At 36.0% G+C, this 19790-nt stretch overlaps 1 protein-coding gene across 1 annotated transcript; it reads right to left on the bottom strand.

Moving 5' to 3' along the window:
• Nucleotides 1-4959: 4959 nt before the first annotated feature.
• LOC138713579 (uncharacterized) lies at nt 4960-19207 on the bottom strand. The gene is made up of 5 exons (XM_069845765.1): nt 11216-19207; nt 10981-11136; nt 10776-10853; nt 9836-9904; nt 4960-9647 (listed from the first exon to the last, which is right to left on the bottom strand). Exons 1-5 carry the CDS (start codon nt 11256-11258, stop codon nt 9430-9432), a joined length of 564 nt encoding a protein of 187 aa, XP_069701866.1. The 5' UTR covers nt 11259-19207; the 3' UTR covers nt 4960-9429.
• Nucleotides 19208-19790: the final 583 nt, after the last annotated feature.

Raw genomic sequence — 19790 nt, 5'->3', positions numbered from 1 at the left:
CAGCAGACATTGTGAAATTGAATTATGTACCAGTTACTTCTTGTGACGTCGAACGCTCTTTTAGTCAGTATAAATCTATCCTCAGAGACAATAGAAGAAGATTCACTTTTCAGCACTTGAAAGAAATGTTTGTAACCTATTGTTATGGTAACAGACAATAAAAATTGTGTTTTGTTGAAACTACATTGGAAGATAAGGTACGTCCATTATATTTTTTGTTTAGTTTGATTAAAATGTACCAATATTTAACGTACATAGTCATTTTTTTATAATTTTAAGTCCATATTTAATTCCATATTTTGGTAAAAATCCATATTTAATTCCATATTTTGGTAAAAATAACTACATATATATTTACATATTTCATATATTTTTAGTCCATATAAATCCGTTCCCTGATAATTACATATTAACACAGAAGACTGATACCTTCGTATTATACGTTACTTAAGAACACTCACGCTAGGTTGTCAAACTAACTGTAGCTGTGTCTACAGCGTACAGTTGACTCACGGCAATAAGTATTCAGTGGGTCGAGTTGTGACACGCTATGAGCGACACAGCGGTAAATTTGTGTACTACCTCCTGTTCGCAAGATTACACGGAGATGGCCAGTAGTGGGAACTAGTATACTCTTATATAGTCTTTGAGTGTGAAGGCGTGTAGCAGCCGGCGATGCTTTTGACAAAGTTAAACCACAGTCTAATATATATAGTCGCGCAACTTCAACATTTTTTTGCCAACATTCACGACACTAGCGCTCAAGCGGCAGGCAAGGCACTGGTCGTAGGGTTGATACAGCCAGCACGTGCTTTAAAGGGATGCGAGATGTTATAATAACGTTTTAATCATGCGTCGGAATAAAGGCAATGTGTGCAATGACGAAAATTGCAGTAACAACAAGTTTAAATCTCCGAATTTGTCGTTCTTTAGATTCCCTAAAGACCAAGAGAAAATCATAACTCAGTCCTAACCTATAATCCACTCTGTAGGTAGCCTACGTATTGTGTTCTATGAAACATTTCTCAGTTATCAGTTACCTATTTGTACGTCAGGAAGGAGAGTTTAAATAAAAACAAAGTAAATACCTGTTACAGTATATTATTTTTTTGCAGAGATCATATGTATAAATGTGTAACCATTCCGATTTCGGATAATGTATCTACAGTTTTTAATGCAAGTAATTCCATAATTTTTGTATTCGTGTTTTTTTCTTTATATTTTTCAAAAGTTGAGTGTTATATAGCATTCAAGTAGATATCATGGTGTTAATTTTGCAAGAATTCATGGAGTATAATAATCCTTTTGCAAAATATTCACTTCTTGAATAAATCTAGACTGTGTCGATAAATTTCTGATGTGTTGGTGTAGATTCATGTGGCAGACGTATTAAGTTCTCAAGAAATAAAAGAACCTTTTTAAATTTAATATAAGAAAGCAATCTTTTCTGTAATAATTTGCATGACTGTTATTGGTGTTTATTTTACATGCCCAGTGATTATTTGAGCCGTTCAGAGCAGAAGTGGTGTAAGTCAAAATCAGGTAATGAGGTTTAAAGTAAAAATTCTGTAAAATGCAGCGCAAAGTAGCAATTAATATATAATTCGTGCTATTCACTGACTATTAATAGTTTAAATACATTCAATATTACCTGCCACTTTGCGGTGTATTTTACAGAATGTTTACTTTAACCCCTCATTACCCATTTTTGACTCACACCACTTCTGCTCTGAAAATAAAATTAGGCCTACATTTTCTGAGTCAATTGAAGTTACAATTTTTTCAACAAAATTGTGTGTTCATTTACTTCTCACCTACGTCATATTAACAGTAAGTGCATGCAAATTACGTATTATATAGGTAGGATAAGTTAAAATCAGGCATTATGTGTGAAAACTGGAAATGTAATGTAAAATGCAGTAAACTTTGCATAAAAATTTAAACCATAATATCAGCACTATTAGCGACTCGAAATAATAATAAAAAAAATTGAAAAATAATGAACTTCATGAATCAATGTCTGTCAAATTAAGGTTTAAATCTTCCCCTTTTTTATTTTTAAGTTTACCTCAGCGGCCGAGTTTACCCCAATTTGCGGTATGGAAAATAGTTAATTTCTCAGGAAATAGGGAGAGGAGTTCACCACGCGATGTACCCTACGAGATATACCCTACAATTTTGACTCTCCTCACAGGAAATATAGAGTTCCAATGGTTTATAAATATATTTAGGAATGAATTGAATTAACCGTCCACGTACAAACAATTATATTATTTCAAACCATGATACGTGATCAGGGCCTGATTCAGTTGTAAGGAGCAGAAAGAATTACGTTTATTCCCAGCTTCTGAAACTTGTAGATTAACTGCGTGTGAAATTTTTCCAGGATTCTAAAGTAGAATTAGTAAGAGCCATATAAACTTATTGTATAGCATAAAAATATAAAATAAATTACGCAAAACCCGTTTTCTGATGTGTTATCATATGTAGTGTGCACACTTTTAACTTGCCTGCCGCTAGAGGGCTACTGTCGCGCCAGCTGTCAAATTTTGGCATATTTTATACGTATGAATTGCGTGACTGTATCTATTAGACTGTGGTTAAACCACAGTCTAATACTTACAGTCGCGCAACTTCAACACTTTTTTTGCTAACATTTGCGACACTAGCGCCCAAGCGGCAGGCAAGGCACTGGTAATAGGGTTGATACAATCTCGTTCAGCCAGCACGTGCTTTAAAGGGATGCGAGATGTTATAAACGTTTTAATCATGCGTCGGAACAAAGGCAATGTGTGCAATGACGAAGCAGTAACAACAAGTTTAAATCTCCGAATTTGTCGTTCTTCAGATTCCCTAAAGACCAAGAGAAAATCATAAATCAGTCATAACCAATAATCTACGTTGTAGGTAGCCTACGTATTGTGTTCTATAAAACATTTATTAGTTATCAGTTACCTATTTGTATGTCAAAGTAGATACCTGTTACAGTATATTATTTTTTTTTTTTGCAGAGATCATATGTGTAAATGTGTAACCATTCCGATTTTGGATAATGTATCTACAGTTTTTAATGCAAGTAATTCCATAATTTTTGTATTCGTGTTTATTTCTTTATATTTTTCAGAAGTTGAATGTTATATTGCATTCAAGTAGGGATCATGGTGTTAATTTTTCAAGAATTCATGGAGTATTGTAATCCTTTTGCGAAATATTCACTTCTTGAATAAATCCGGACTGTGTCGATAAAATTTCTGATGTGTTGGTGTAGATTCATGTGGCAGACGTATTAAGTTCTCAAGAAATAAAAGAGCCTTTTTAAATTTAATATAAAAAGCAATCTTTTCTGTAATAATTTGCACGACTGTTACCGGTAACTGTTATTGGTGTTGAATTTACATTCCCAGTGATTATTTGAGCCGTTCAGAGCAGAAGTGGTGTAAGTCAAAATTAGGTAATGAGGGTTAAAGTAAAAATTCTGTAAAATACAGCGCAAAGTAGCAATTAATATATCCTTCGTGCTATTCACTGACTACTAATAGTTGAAATAAATTCAATATTAACTGCTACTTTGCGCTGTATTTTACAGAATGTTTACTTTAACCCTCATTACCCATTTTTTACTTACACCACTTCTGCTCTGAAAATAAAATTAGGCCTACATTTTCGGAGTTAATATAGAAGTTACAAATTTTTCAACAAAATTGTGTGTTCATTTATTTGTTCTCACCTACGTCATATTAACAGTAAGTGCATGTAAATTACGTATTATATAGGTAGGATAAGTTAAAATTAAGCTTATGTGTGAAAACTGGAAATGTAATGTAAAATGCGGTAAACTTGCCATAAAAATTTACACCATAATATCAGCACTATTTGTGACTCAAAATAATAAAGGAAATACCGGTTCTTAAGAAATGGAAAAATAATGAAGTTCATAGATCAATGTCATATTAAAGTTTAAATCCTCCCCTTTTTTTATTTTAAAGTTTACCTCAGCGGCCGAGTTTACCCTAATTTGTGGTATAGAAAATAGTTAATTTCTCAGGAAATAGGGAGAGGAGTTCACCACGCGATGTACCCTACGAGATATGCCCTACAATTTTGAAGCTGCTAATTTTGACTCTTCTCACAGTAAATATAGAGTTCCAATGATTCATAAATATATTTAGGAATGAATTGAATTAACCGTCCACGTACGAACAAATATATTATTTCAAACCATGTTACGTGATCAGGGCCATGATTCAGTTGTAAGGAGCAGAAAAAATTACGTTTATTCCCAGCTTCTGAAACTTGTAGATTAACTGCGTGTGAAATTCTTCTAGGATTCTAAAGTAAAATTAATAAGAACATATACACTTACTGTATAGCATAAAACTATAAAATAATTTACGCAAAACCCGTTTTCTGATGTGTTGTCATATGTCGTGTGCACACTGTTAACTTGCCTGCCGCTAGAGGGCTACTGTCGCGCCAGCTGTCAAATGTTGGCATATTTTATACGTATGAGTTGCGTGACTGTAAGTATTAGACTGTGGTTAAACCATGGATAAATATATAATAGGATGCGAAACTTACTGAATTTCCCGTAACACATACTAGAGGCGATGTTGTAGAAATTGATCGTTCTGCCATCTATATTCGGTTAGAGGCGTTATTACATATAGCAGCGCACCACGTAGCGAAAAGAGTAACTACTCCGTGCATCCAGCAGCGCACCTGGCGGCGAAAAGTTGAACTATATGCAGTAAATATTCCTCCTCCTCCTCCTCCTCCTCCTCCTCCTCAACAAACCAATCAATTTAAAGTAAAACTTTAAAATTTTTATTCCTCACATCATCTTTCACTGAAAATTGTTATTGGAGCCAATAGTTGGAAGAGAGGTCTATTTTACACTCCCTTATAATGTAACTAATTAAAATACAGCCAAACAGGGACAGAAAATAAAAGAAAACAAGGTTTGATAATTTGGATTTTATTATTAGGTAATAGTGTATAGTGCACTTTAAGTCTGCAAAAACTAGTTACATAATTGAAATTATTATATTACAGTATACTATTTTACAATACATTTAACAAAGCAATTTTGACAAGGTCCATCATATCACTGTTTAACATACACTACAAGGTTACCAGATTGTAACAATTTAAAAGCAGGTCATTTTAAATGAAAAAGAATTTTCCATATAAAAGCAGGGCATAATAGACTAACTTGATACTTGACGTGACGTCTCTTTATACATTCTGTTATATAATAAGGTAATTTGTTTGTCTTTATACAATAAAACTGATACAAAACTATTATTATGAATAGAATTGAAGTATACAGATTCTAAATTAGCGTTTACCTTATTTAATTTTCGGATTGTTAATACTTCTCTGGTGACTCGACTTGTTTGAGCAAGGATTTTACAAACATAATTCCTCTAACGGACCCCAACTCAATAGTTACTCTCTTTTGTCCATTGGGAATTGGCAAGAAAGAAAAGCAGGACAATTTCTGATTTTTACGAACCCTGGCAGGACGCAGGACATGTCAAGCGAAATCCAGAACATCTGGTAATCCTATAAACACAGATACACTTACATATTTAGTGTGCAGTACTTTGGTAAAGTCTATACAACAAATTTAATAATTGAAATTGTGGGGCCCAGTCGGATAAGAGAAAAAGCCACATCTATATATTTATATTTTGGAATGCTCTGCCATCTGTGCTCGTTTACAGATGTAAATGATACCATTTGAATAATGTGTTGTCATATAGTTTAGTCAGAACATATTTCTTCACATTCCAATGAGATATCCTACGTATCAAAATTTATGGTTTGTCCCCTTATCTGCCTGGACCCATCAACTATTGTTTAGTCAACTGTCCAAAAACAGGTTTGGACCCTACAAGTGACACTCATAAGGCAATCAGAGCAGGAGGTAATGAGTAAGAGTGGCCAATTCCTTTCCCCCCTCCATTGCATACATCGCTGACTAGATACATATTACATTAATCAGATTTCAGATACTACAAAAAAATGTTTGATAATTGAAACTGTCATATTACTATCTACTATTTTGCAACACATTTTAGAACACTTTTCTAGGATCACATCTAAGGTTCTTAGACATTGTTGTTTGGCATACACATAAAGGTAACGTATACCAAAATGTTGTATGTACTGAGGGTCAGAGTGAAATACATGAGCTGCATCACTTACTTGCATTATGTTGGGCAAAAAAGTTTACTAGGTGAACTGAAGGTATGTTAACCCCCAACTTCCAAAGTCAAATATCTCTCTTATATACACACACATGTAACACATACTGTAACTTTGCTCCCTACAATTACACAATATATTTAACATTTGCTAAAAACATTTTTTTCTGGGGCAAAAAAAAAAATAAATAAATAAATAAATAAAAATTAAAAAAATAAATAAATAAAAAAAGCTATGAACTTTCCACCAATATGATATTATACCTTTTTGTTACACACAACATGAGCTATTTACACTACTTTAAAGACACTGCCGAGTTCACAATATGCAGATGAGAGATGGGTGGGTCACTACTCTAGGTAGCTGCAATCCAAGAAGATAGATGCACAATGATGTAGAGCAGTGGCAAAAAAAAAAACGGACCGACCCTTGTAGCTGATTTCAGAGCCTTGTTCACTCCAGAACACAATAGACTGGTAACTAAGACTTTCGTGGTTCGAATCCTGCCTGGAAAGGAACCTTTTTTTTGTTCCTTATTCAAATTTATTCCCAATACTTTCTGATTGCAGCGATATTATACTACTTAATTAACTTATTATTCCCAGAACATGAATTTTACCATCTTATTTTCTAATGGCTTTCAAAATGGGCTACGTCAGCAGTCGAGACTACAACAATTTCAATAGATTACTTGCTATCTTGTGAATGCGGGTGTGGCATGTGCAGTGGCTAATTTTGGGGACTTTGATTATTCTGTCGGTCCAGGTTTTCTTGCCACTACTGTACACTGACGTTAAAAATATCTGGCCCTACTAATCGATATTTTTTTTTTGGCGTAAGTATGGCTTATTTAGTTATTACTTGTATGAATACATGGTGATGATAATAGTCAGTGTTGCCAATCATACAAAAATATACCCGCATTATAGAATTCAATTTTTCATCCCACACTGCTGATTGTGAAGCAACACTGAATTTAGCGGGAAACCACTGATATTGTCAATTACGAGAATAATTTATGCTCAATCTACATAGTAATTTTTCCTGACACGTTTTTAACTGCTCAAATAATGGTACCACTTATTGAGAACTAGTGGAATTCTTCCAATTTTTGTCAATTTTTAATGTCTTTGGTTCTGACTTATTCCGTGATTGGAAAGTTTGCTTACATGGTCATATAATCATAGGCCGGATATCTTTGAACGCCAGTGTACATGTGATGCTATCAACACTGTACCTACTTTCTTTTCAGAAGAGACTCAACAATTATTTAATATCCTTAGTTTTCTCTTGAAGTCAGGACCAAAACAATGTGACTGGTTCAAAAACCGAGTCGACCAATTAATCCTAGATACTATATACATATTAAACAAATTATTGAATTGGTCCTGACTACAGAGAGAAAAATTACAATCATTCAACAATATTTTTTCATCACAGTCCTCAAATTTTTACAATGACAGTTTGCTTTGAAATGTCTGCAGAATGAATTCTCCCATTCTCGGAATTGAGTGAAAACTTCGTTTCTGGGCAATGAAAGACTTCCAAAATCGTCATCAAATGCCTTGAAGTAAGTAAATATTTGATGGCTTTCACTCAGTTCTCTCTGGCTTTCTCCCAGAGTGAGAGTATTTTTACAGTGACTACATTTATGTTTTTTGAGGAACCTTGAGCAAATGTACCCTGCAATGTAGTACACAGCATTATCGTCCTCGATACTTCCAGTATCACACTCCACATCCATTTCGACTATAGTATCAAGAGTACAATCACTGATACAGTTTACATCTGTAACAGATGACGACTCCTGAACAGCCTTGTCACTAACAGAAATACTATTCAATTTCGTCAACACATACTCAACATCTTTTTCGCAGTTACTTCTGTGTGATAACTTGGAAAGAGATGTAATGAGTATGTGTCGAAGACCACTTTCAAGTTGTTGGACAGATGGATTTACATTGCACCCGTGCTGTTGTCTTATGGTAGCAAATGTATTCTCCAATGCATCCTGACTCAGAAATCGAGTCCTTAGTTTAGGAATGTTGTACTCAGAACTAAGCTCATCGAACAAATTCAGCAAGCTCTGAATACTAATTCTTCAACCTTCAAGACAAGCTGGCTGACGCTTGCAACCCACGAATTCCAAGGACTGAATGTCATTCAAAGTTTTTTTCAAAAATTCTACGTGAACGGAGTCAGGAGTTATGGCAAACCTATATTTAAATTTATCTATTTTCAGTTTCGTGCTGTTGAAAGTGTCAAACAGCTTGTCCATCATTTCAATGAAGTCGGCAGTATGCAGAGCACTGATAGGTAGCTTTCCCATTCCAACATATGCATGAATTGCAGTATGTACAGAATAGGAAAACACCTGTGTTGCCAGCTTAACCTTCATACGAGAAAACATTTTAGGGAAAACATGGTCCTTTGTCAGTTTAGGAACTAACTTAAGTTTTAACACATCATCATGCATATCATAGATAGTTCTAATATGTGACCAACATACAGGTTTTTCCATGTAATGCAAATCATATCGCAATAAGTTGTTCCTAATGGACTTCAAAAGGTGTGGTGGATCATACATAAAATGAATTTTATTCCCATTGACTTCAAAATACGGTCTTACTGCTGAAACCCCCAATTTAGATGCCAAACTTTGATTATTTGTACTTTGATCACATATTAAAACCTTAATATGGAACCCGATTTTGTGAAGTTCACAAACACACAAATTGACAATTTCAAGAGAGATGTAGCAGATATAGGACCATCAGATATCAAATAACCTATTACCTGTTTCCATCCCTTCTTAATCCCTTTAACCATTGCCATCAAACAATGGTTACCTATTTTCATGGGATATCTTGCTATTCCATCGTCAGCAAAACCCTTAATCATATCAGATTTAGAGTCATAATGCAACTGCTGACGTATGGCAATTTCATCAATGATCAGTGAACATACATTCTCTGATCTGTCAGACAGAGGCCCTGCAGCAAGTGACTTAAGAGTTGTCAAAACAGGCTGCATCAGACCTGGCTCAATGTCTATTTTGTTCTGATAACTTTGAAGTGCCTTGATACTGGGCAATAGGAAAAGTTTTTTCATAAAATTATACCCTTTAGGACTGTGATAAAATGACAAAAAAAAATCTTTCATGACGTCACTCCATCTATATCCATGTTTATGAATTTTTCTCATCTGCGCCTGTGCCTCTTATATCTTTTGAACAATTGTTGGCAGTTGAGATGATGTGGCCATTGGCTCCCTTCTCCTTCCAACTTGATCCGAAATTCTGTCTTCTTCGACTTGTTGCAATTTTTTCTCCAGTCTCTTCACCTTTGCTTTCAGAGCTGCCATTTTTAGTTTGTTGCTCCTGGGTGAAGATGAGCAGTGAGGACTGGAGAAAAGTTTTCGTTTTGCAACATCAGGACCTAAAGATTACGAAATTAACTTCAGATTAATCTAATTGCTGGGAACTATTTTAAATAAAAAATGAAACGTGACAACACCTTTAGCCTTGTTAAGTTAATGTAGGCCTAACAAAAGGCATGCAAGCTATGGATAGGCTATATAACATACTACAAAATTGACAATACATCAAAATGTGATCAATATTTACCAAGTTTGGAAGGAGGTGTAGCTGAAGCTGAAGGAAACTGTTCCATCATGGATATATTCATGTCAGTATCTAAGGAAATAAATGATAAATTAAATTGAAGCAAGAATTGAACAGACTTTGTGCTCCATTCATTTCAAACTGCTCTTAACTGTACAAATTATAACTCATATAAATGTTAAGTAATAGTAACAATCCAAAAGTTTAATGCTGCAACAAATTTGATTGTGTTAATCTGAATTGTTCGTTGTAATGTAATATAAAATATTTTTTTTGCTAATAGGCTGGGCCATAGAGGACAACTGACACTAACAGAAAGGGATAATCAGCAGAGGTGTTGGGATATTAAAGAGAAGTCAGTAAGAGGGAATGATGGTGTACTTCGTGCCAGGGAGACTTGTCAGGATATCAGTTGCAATATCGATCGTCTGGTTCAAAAGTGCGACAACTCAAAAAAACAAGTTTTGAGATATCTTCAGTTGAAAGTTTCAAATAAATCCCCTAAAGGGGACAGATTTGTGGTTCATAACCACGACAATTAGAAATGAGTCAGTATTCAGGACGAGTATATCACGATCTTCTCGAAATGTAGTAATAATGAATTAATAAAGTCCATAGTTATAATTACTTCTAAAGCAGTTTATTTCGTTTTTATTCTTTTTGGTTGTAAATATGACTTATCTCAATATTGAATCGGAAAGAGCTCCGAAAGGGGCTTTCAGTAGTATAAATAACTAAAAAATGGCAATTTTTTAGTTGTCGCACTTTTGAACTGGACGATCGATATATAACAAGATAAACACCCTGCCCTGTAGTTAAGAGGATTTGTTATTATTCGCTACTGTAAAAGAATGAAGTATGAAAACTGCAGACATATGGCAGGGGGCAATTAACTTAAATGATTACTAGCATGTTACCAGGCTCACAAGACAGTATCGCTTACCTTCAGCTGTGGGAACCACATTGAATAGGAGCGATGGTTGCTGATAGCCCCTCAGCTGTTCACCAATCATACTGTTCCCTGTAATAATCACAAAAAAAACGAAACATAATTAATTATGTATTTTGAAACATGTAATGTAAGAACAGCTGATGAGAAACTAAGGCATTCCTTGAAATCCATAAACTTGACTAAGTGGAATAATTACCTTGTTGGCATGCATCTTTATTCATCCCGGCATATGCCGTCGAAGCAGTAATCTTTGAAGCTGGAGTACTCATAGGAGCAGGAATTGTTTGAGGCATAGCTGCCAAGCCTGCAGCCTGCTCAGTTGCAGCTTGTAAACCTATGAGACTACGCGTACCTGAAAATAAAGAAAAGAGTAATGAAATCGGAAATTTTAAACATGAATGACATAAAAACATTGCTAGTGTACTAATTACTTTCAGCAGCTGCAGAATCAATCTTCGCCCTCCTAGCATACATCCGCAAAGTCTTGTGATGCCTGAAAGTTGGGGTAGACCCCGGTGATAAGGTCGCTTGAGCATAACTGGGCTAGATGGTGGGCTCTGGATTTTAGGGTTTGATGGCACCACTAATCCATTAGCATGAACAGTGGGCACTGCAGTTTGCAAGTATCACTTTTTGTGAAGAGCTATAATAGTCAGACTCAATGAAGTGGTCCATGCAGATTCTCAACCTGTGTGTGGCATCTGCGGCAACTCGATACCGGTCCTCTAGCCCACAAAATCGGAGCCACTTCCAACACCTAAAGCAATGGATTACAATTACTAATGAGATAAAGTAGAAGAAATATTGAATAGAAATCATGCAAAAATTGGGGAAAAAAATAATAACTTATCTGCTGCATTTGTGTTATTTTAAGAGATGTCTAATGCGCATCACTAGGTGGTGAGGTGGTGAGTGACCATAGGAAAACTGGTAAAAGCAACAGATATTGGGCACAAACTAAATTAAATATTAGGCCTAAGCTTATTATTATTATTATTATTATTATTATTATTACACATGATTGAGTATTTCTCCAGAATGGCTAACTACATCAAAGAAGGCATAATTTTATTTTCCATAACTGTGAGACGTTTATACTAAAAACCACGTGGTTTTAGTTTGCAGCCATGTGGTCTAATGCTACAATTCAGGTTTACGAGGTTTCATTTTCAGCCTTCTTGCTCTTTTTCGTCAATATTTCACATTTCGTTAGAGTTTGACTGAATTTCGGAACCATCTAAATTTATACTCCTACTATAATCCTAAATAAATTAGCAGAAAGCAATGCACAGCTCGTCTAACCTACTTCACCAAAAAGTACATTGTTTTCAAGTGTAAGGTTTAGGCTACACAGGACACAATAATAATACTAAAGCTTACCTCATAGGTTCCTGAGGAAAATAGAAAAAATGCTTCCCTCCCACAGTATTAACAGTCTTGCATCCAGGCGCTGAGCATCTTCCTCGAATCTTTTGCATTTTTCTGGCATCCATCTTGCCTTCATAACGCTGTTGGCTGGTCATCGGCCAACGTTCTGACTACTTCGTATCGGAAAGTGGAGAACGCTGGTTCTCACGTAGTTCTATGATTTACCACCTACGACGTTGGGCGTTGATCACCTTATTTCAGAATACCACATCTAGATCGTGCTGACCGCAGTTTCGTATTCTATTATATATTTATCCATGGTTAAACTTTACTACGAAAGTCGACTTTGGGAAGTCTTCATCCAAAGTCTCGTTTATGAATACGGCCCTTAACTAGGTACTGCGTATTCAAGAACAGGATCACAGGTTGGATCAGCTTAATCAAATCAAATAAGTCACTTCACTAGTTATACACTGGTCAAAAAAAGTTAAGCATAATTAGGCATATAACGGTTTTTATTAATTAAAATAAAATAGATAAATTATAATTGGGTTTCTTGGTTCCACAGAATAAACTTAAAAGTAGAAATACACTATTTGTTAACAATGGACTCAATATGAAATGAAAAAGTTGCATTGTTTGGAAACAACGGAAAAGATAAGGGAAGTTGAAATTCGTATATCATCAAAGAAAAGGAAATGGTGCTTTCAGTGCCCTGTTTAATAACGTGTTGGTCCTCCACGAACCCTGAGGCACTCTTGTATGTGACGGGGCATACTCAGTACCAATGCATCTAAGCTCTCCTGAGGCAAATTGACCCATTCTTCCAAGGCAGCATTCCTGAGTTCTTGAATCGTTAATGGGTGATGTGGACGATTGGAAATGGCTCTCCTGAGAAAGCTCCATGCATGCTCTATGCAGTTCATATCCAGTGAGCATGCTGGCCAATCCATTCTTCGGATCCCATGCTCTACCAGATACCGCTGCACACTATGAGCACGATGAGGCCGAGCATTATCGTCCTGTAGAGTAAACCCTTCTCCTAAAGTCTCTGCAAAACCACTTACTATGGGTTGGAGGATGTTGTTCTCATACACGGCAGCAGTCATGTTTTCCTCTATTGAAACCAGTGGTGTGCGGCGGCCAAACATGACACCTGCCCAAAACAAGATTGAACCACCAAACTGTTGGTGACGTTCTACGGTCATTGAGGGATGATTTCGTTCCCCTGTTCGTCTCCACACGCGAATAGAGTTGTTGTCAGGGTGTAGGCCCATTCTCACTTCATCTGAGAATAAATTTCTGGTCCATTGGTCTCGAGTCCAATTCTCATGTGCTCTAGCCCATCATGCACGAGCACCCCTGTGATGTGGACGGAGTGCTGGAGTCTTGAGTGGTCTTCGAGCATACAACCCTATGTCATGAGGTCTATTGCGCACAGTTTGGCTACTTACAACAACACCAGTGGCTTCGCGCAGGTCATGGCGCAGAGTTGTAGCTGAGGCTATAGGGTTCCTACGTGCAGATAACCTTATATACCGGTCCTGACCTGGTGTTGTTTTGCGTGGACGGCCCTCGCAAGGTCGATCTGCTATGACTCGGTTTCCTGGAGCTTTCTCCACAGTCTGGAGACAATACTCTGATTCACATGAAGGATGTTAGCAACATCAACTTGTCTCATGTTTTGTTCCATCAAAGTGATGATTTTGATGCGGTCTGCCATTGTAAGGGTGTTCCGAGCCATTGTACTGCACTATGAAGCACTATGAAGCAAAACGACACTGATTGAACTTCGCTCGAATTACAGACTTTGTTTACTGCACTATGAAGCACTATGAAGCAAAACGACACTGATTGAACTTTGCTCGAATTACAGGCTTTGTTTACTAGCCGTGATTTGGACGTTACCTAGTGATGCAGAATAAAACAAATGAAAGAATTTGAATTAGTAAACATAATACGTGCCACATAAAACCAAAAGAAACATAAATATCCGGTATTATAGGGTAAACTGGAAATATGCTTAACTTTTTTTGACCAGTGTATTATAATATATTGTAAAACTTTCTTATATACATGAGTTATACATTTAGCTATGTTATGAAAAGTTGCAGAATGTTTAACAGGTCTAGTGAGTTATGTATGTTTCTTGTTATTTCACTTTACTTTACTTTACTTAAGCAATAAAAGAGAATCTAGGATATACCGGTACCTACTTGGTATACCTACTCAGTTACATGAGTTTAAATGAAAACAAAATGCTAAAATAAATCATTGATTATATTAGAATGCAGTTGATTATACAATGAAATAATATGGAAACTCCAGTGCGTTAACTTGGTTACGTAAGGTGCAATTAGTCAAACAAACTTCGTAAAACAATGCAAAATCATTTAAAGAATTTACCTACAAGGACGTTTGTTGACTCAGGTGCCATTCGGCTTGGATTCGCGAATACTGATAATAATATTGGCCATCAAAATATCTCGTGAGATGGTACCATTCTAAAACCTCGGAAAAATCCATTATGTCTTAAATAAATGCGTTCAAAGTAGAACTTTGAAATATACACAGTTCACTGAATTTCAAGCACTGATTATTATATTCTATGTAGTATATTACTCTGACACTAGTAACATTTAGTATATCTCTTTCGACATTAGTAGCAATTGGTATATAATAGAATTATTTTGACTTACATAAAACGAATGTGGTGACGGGGGCAGCCATGTTTACCATGACTTCAGCTTCTCTTTGTCGGCTTCTACCGCTCTCCGCTCCTACGGCAGCTAGGCTCGTCTGAACTGACTCTGAACGCGCATCGGTGGAGATCGTCGATTTTTATCATGTCGGTAGCGTCATGACGCTATCCGGGCCGCGAGAAAAAGCGTGGCTACTACTGAGATGAAGTGTATTTCGTATACGCCAGTCTTGCTCTCCAAGCAAACGCTGGATTTGCGTTAATTTAACATACAGAAAAATCATGGGATTTCTTGCGATCAACTGATTCTAATATGGGTTTCAAAGCAAGAGAGGGCTATGGAACAATCTAATCACGCACGCGTCCTAGCGCGTGAGAGATAAAGCTGTGAGAAATGCTGACTTTGCTCTCTCCACTAGCTCGACAATGCGAGTCCGGCGTCTTATTTGTAACACGTACTGTTCGTCAAGGACTTGCACATACATGGTGCTGTCCGTAAAACTTGCTATGAAATTCATGAGTTGCTATGTTTGACCACCGAAATTTATCCCTTAAATTAGCGGGGCATAACAATACATTATATGATCTAGGATTATGTTATATGATGTAGGATTATGTCAGTCATGTGGTAATTAACATAGGCCTACTGACAGAAAATATAGATTAGAAATCTCTGTAGGAGTCAAAACGTTTTCAAATAATAATACAAGAGAAATAATTAATTCGACATTCGATAATTGGAATAAATGTCCATTCCCTAGTAATTACTTTTAAAACTAATGTTGATAATTAACACTGCATTCCAATTTTTTAAGCTTACATTTTTGGAAAATTCAGTAATTTCAACAAAAATAATGTCGATTCTGGAATCATGGAGGGGGTTCATGAAATGCCATTACTTTTCCTTTTTGCTATAAATCATTGTCCTTTAGTACAGTAATTAATTTTATTTTTTAACAAAACAAAATACTGTAATTTTTATGTTTTTATATTGTAGTAGCTGAAAGCACCTTTTTGCTTCTATTTTTTTATTAAATTGATTACACTTTTCAGAAATCTCGGAAACTCAACTGTAGACAAAAAAAAAAGAGTTGTCTTTACTAAGCTTTTCTCGTCAATAATGGTGAATCTTTACATTGCATCACTTACATGCCTTACATCTTAGCCTCACTTACATCTTAGCCAAATGCTTGCCAGGATCAACTCAATTTAAAACAGTTGTACATCAGGCACCGAAAAGAAAACATTTCATCATGTACCTTACGTCCAACTATTTTTTAATTAATCAATCTATTTCTATTTATTTATTCTGGTGTAGTTAAGACCATCAGGCCTTCTCTTCCACACCAACAGAAATACAAATAAAATAATAGAAAAAGTCAAACCATAAACAAAGTGATACCACACGAAAATATGTTCTACAGATCACACATTTTATCTCTGCTAGTCAGTGACCATTAAATTTCAAGTGGCTTATCTTAGTCATGAACGTTAGAGTATTAAAAAGCATTATAAATTTTCTACCATCTCCTTTCTTCCCAACTGCAAATGTGACATTGCACAGGGGCAGAGATAAAATAATTGTAAGATCTGTACACTGTCCTGAACCTGTGTTGATATACATACATTTCATTAATTTCATGTCTATGTGTCCTTTCACTTGAATTTCAGAGACAGCTGACGATAAATAGGGAATTCCCCTGTTCCCAATTTGAACCTGTTGGAGTGTCATCATGAGCCAAAATTTATCTATCAGTCGTATTGAAGAATCAACATATATCTATATAATTTATTTTATATTGAAAGATTTTTTTTACTCGACAGCTGTATGCTGCTTGTATCATACCTGTTTTTTTTTTAATATGACTTGAGATGTTATATCTCACAAATTCAGAACATAATACTTATATTATTTTTCATTTTATATAGAGAATTACAGATACATTTTAATTTTACAAGAAGTCACTGTTTAACATAAAGAATAATATTCTGAGACATATATTTTAAAAGTTAAGAGATTGTTCTTTCCACAATGCTGAACATATGGTACTACATTAGCAACATGTTTAAACAGATTGAATTTCGCAATAACACATTTTTAACATGAAAAACAATATTTTGAGAGTTTATTTTAGAGTTAATACAGTGTTATTTTCAGTGGGCTTGCATACATTCACATATGAAATTCCTCAGAGCTCAACATGACCCCCATTGCGCACCCTGCACAACTTATAATGATGATGCAATTCAGCCCATGTCCGTTGCAACATAAGAGGGGTGATTTGTTGAAAAGCTTGAGTAATTTTTACTCTCAGATCATCAATGTTTTTGGGTTTCTGTGAATAGACAATGTCTTTAACAAAACTCCACACGAAGATGTCAGGAGGGGTTAGATCTGGGGAGTTTGGGGGCCAAGTCAAGAGATAGCTGCTTTTCATACTGGGTTTCGCCTGCGACCTCCTTCATGTTTTTTTTAACAAAGAACCTGTTTCTACAAATGTTCGATACCACAACATTATGGAATCATATTTAGGTACATTACGCACACCATACTCACGTCGAAATTCCTTTAGAAATCTTTTAACACTCTCAAATTTAGCATACTAAAGAACACATTGTGCCCGCTGTTGATTTGTAGTAGCCATTTTAATCATCTACGATTTTCATTTGTCCTTTCAGATTATGCATTGTTGATTGTTGGAAACTCCCATCTCTTAAACATATTATAACCAGCAAGAAATTTTTCCTACTATCATAATAGCTTTATAATAATAAATTAGTATTATCCATACCCAAGTCCACCATTGTGGCTGAGGGGTAAGCAACTCTAACTCCAAACCCAGCGGTCCTGGGTTCGATTCCCGGTCAGGACGAGTTGCCTGGGTGAGGTTTTTTCGGGGTTTTTCCCCTCACTCCTTTGAATATCAGGTAACTTTATCAGGCAATTGGAACTCCACTCATCTCTACCACTTCCTTTCCTTCCCCATCATCCTTTCCTCTTCATCCCGTTTCTGGTTTTTCAGATCACTCTACCGGCAGCCTCCCGAAGCTGCTGACTCTCTCAACCGGCCTCTATGGAATGTAGTTCAGCGATGCTGAATGGCTTCTGCAATGGCACCCGAGGCAGACCTACTCGGGTAAGGAGTTTCGCCTCGGACTGACGGGGGGGGGGGGGGGGCCCTTGGGGAAATTTGTCGAAGCAGAAAAGGAATATGAATTCTGTGGGCTGTAAGGACCGGTCCATACCCTATAGTTCAGACTGTATATAGGGTCTAATATAAAATATTATATACAGGATGGGGAGAAAGTAAATGGAAACCATGGCAATAATTATGTAAAATTGACTGAACAAGAACTGAAATAAAAGTGAAGTTCCAAAGAACCAGCACAGAGAATTTCAGCTCGCTGTGCAACTCTAAAATTGAGCTGCCAAAAGGTGGTTTGTCGCATCTATTAGCCTTCTGTCAGGCAGAGACTCGTTAAATTTAAATACGAAATGAAGCACATTTATTGAGTATTTTCGACATTATATTAACGTCATCACCACATGACAGATGTGGAATTCGATTGAATTCGTTAGCAGACAGACTGCAGCAGCATTGCAGATAGGTAAAACATAGTCGAGACGCGAGTTGTCTCAGGTGGTGACTCTATATAGACAGTGGCGACAAGAGAGTGTATTAATTTTCATTGGTCGAATATATCACGTGGTACCAGCGCCCATTATGCAGCAGAAATTGTGTGTATACATGGTACTAAAGTCGCGACGGTGTTATTCCCAGCGTGACTCCTCCTCTTTGCTCTTTGAAGGCTCCACAAAGTCTAGGTACATAATATCGTTCGCCATTTTTGTTCTTTCGTTGCCGAGCTACCATACGAGAAATCTATTTGCCACACCGTTAAACATCATCATGTCGTAGCTCCTATGATAATAAATCAAACGCACTGTAATTGGGCAAATAACGTTTTCATGTGCTTTCTGCGAACGCCAACGAAAGAGCCAAAATGGCGGGCGATTAAATTAACTATTTATCGAGCCTTAATAAATGAATATCGTCTTCATCAGCGAATCACAAGACGCACACGTTTAAATGTAACCGACCTGCAACAGGATTGGCTACCAGAAATTAGATCGACGGGACTATAGATACGTTTTCTGCGTTATTTTTGCGACTGATTTGTAATATAAAACGTATCTCATATTGTGCTTTATGCTTGTTGAACTTACAGGTTTATTCTTGATATAATTCATACTGATGTAGTGGAATGCGCTCATTTACTTATGTTTTTGGGTAAATATACCTGGCTGTGCTGCCGTAGGTTGCAGAAATTAAGCCAAGAAGGGCATGTTAACGAAGCACTTCCCAAAAGATCCACCAAGAAGAAAGGAATGGCATATTAAAATGAAAAGGGGTAAGTGGAAGCCAACTGATTATTCATATTTATGTGGGGTATGTATTAAAATATAATTTGTGGAAAATAATAGCACAAACAGCCAACAGATGTTAAGTATGATGTATAGATCTATTATATTAATAACAATATAATTTTGATTTATTTAGATTCACTTCGCTCCTGATATGTGGGAAAAAACTCGTGTTGATGGCACACGAAAACTAAAATCGAATGCTGTACCAACAATCTTCTTTTTCTCACCACCATCAGCAATGAAACGAAAACCTCCAATCAATAGAACAGCTTCAGCCCCAAAAGTCATTAAATCTTCGTCAAGTAAGTAAATTGCTTTCCAGAAAAAAAATAGTTAAAAAAGCTAATTTTCATTTTAATATTTATATTGTTAATCCAATAAGTTATAATTACAATAATTCGGCTACTATTAATCACGTATGTGCAAATTACATTTCCTTTAAAATACATAAATCTAATGTTATTCCATAGATATTACAATACATTATTGTATTTTGTGTATTTTAAAA

This window comes from Periplaneta americana, chromosome 14, assembly GCF_040183065.1.
Source record: "Periplaneta americana isolate PAMFEO1 chromosome 14, P.americana_PAMFEO1_priV1, whole genome shotgun sequence".
NCBI classification, from domain to species: domain Eukaryota; kingdom Metazoa; phylum Arthropoda; class Insecta; order Blattodea; family Blattidae; genus Periplaneta; species Periplaneta americana.
This window is presented reverse-complemented; position numbering and strand designations above follow the sequence as displayed.

Coding starts and splice junctions, on each gene's coding strand:
- LOC138713579 (XM_069845765.1), bottom strand. CDS start 11,258: ATGTATGCTAGGAGGGCGAAGATTGATTCTGCAGCTGCTGAAA. Junction 11,137..11,215: donor TGATTCTGCAGCTGCTGAAA/GTAATTAGTACA, acceptor CTTTATTTTCAG/GTACGCGTAGTCTCATAGGT. Junction 10,854..10,980: donor TAAAGATGCATGCCAACAAG/GTAATTATTCCA, acceptor TGATTATTACAG/GGAACAGTATGATTGGTGAA.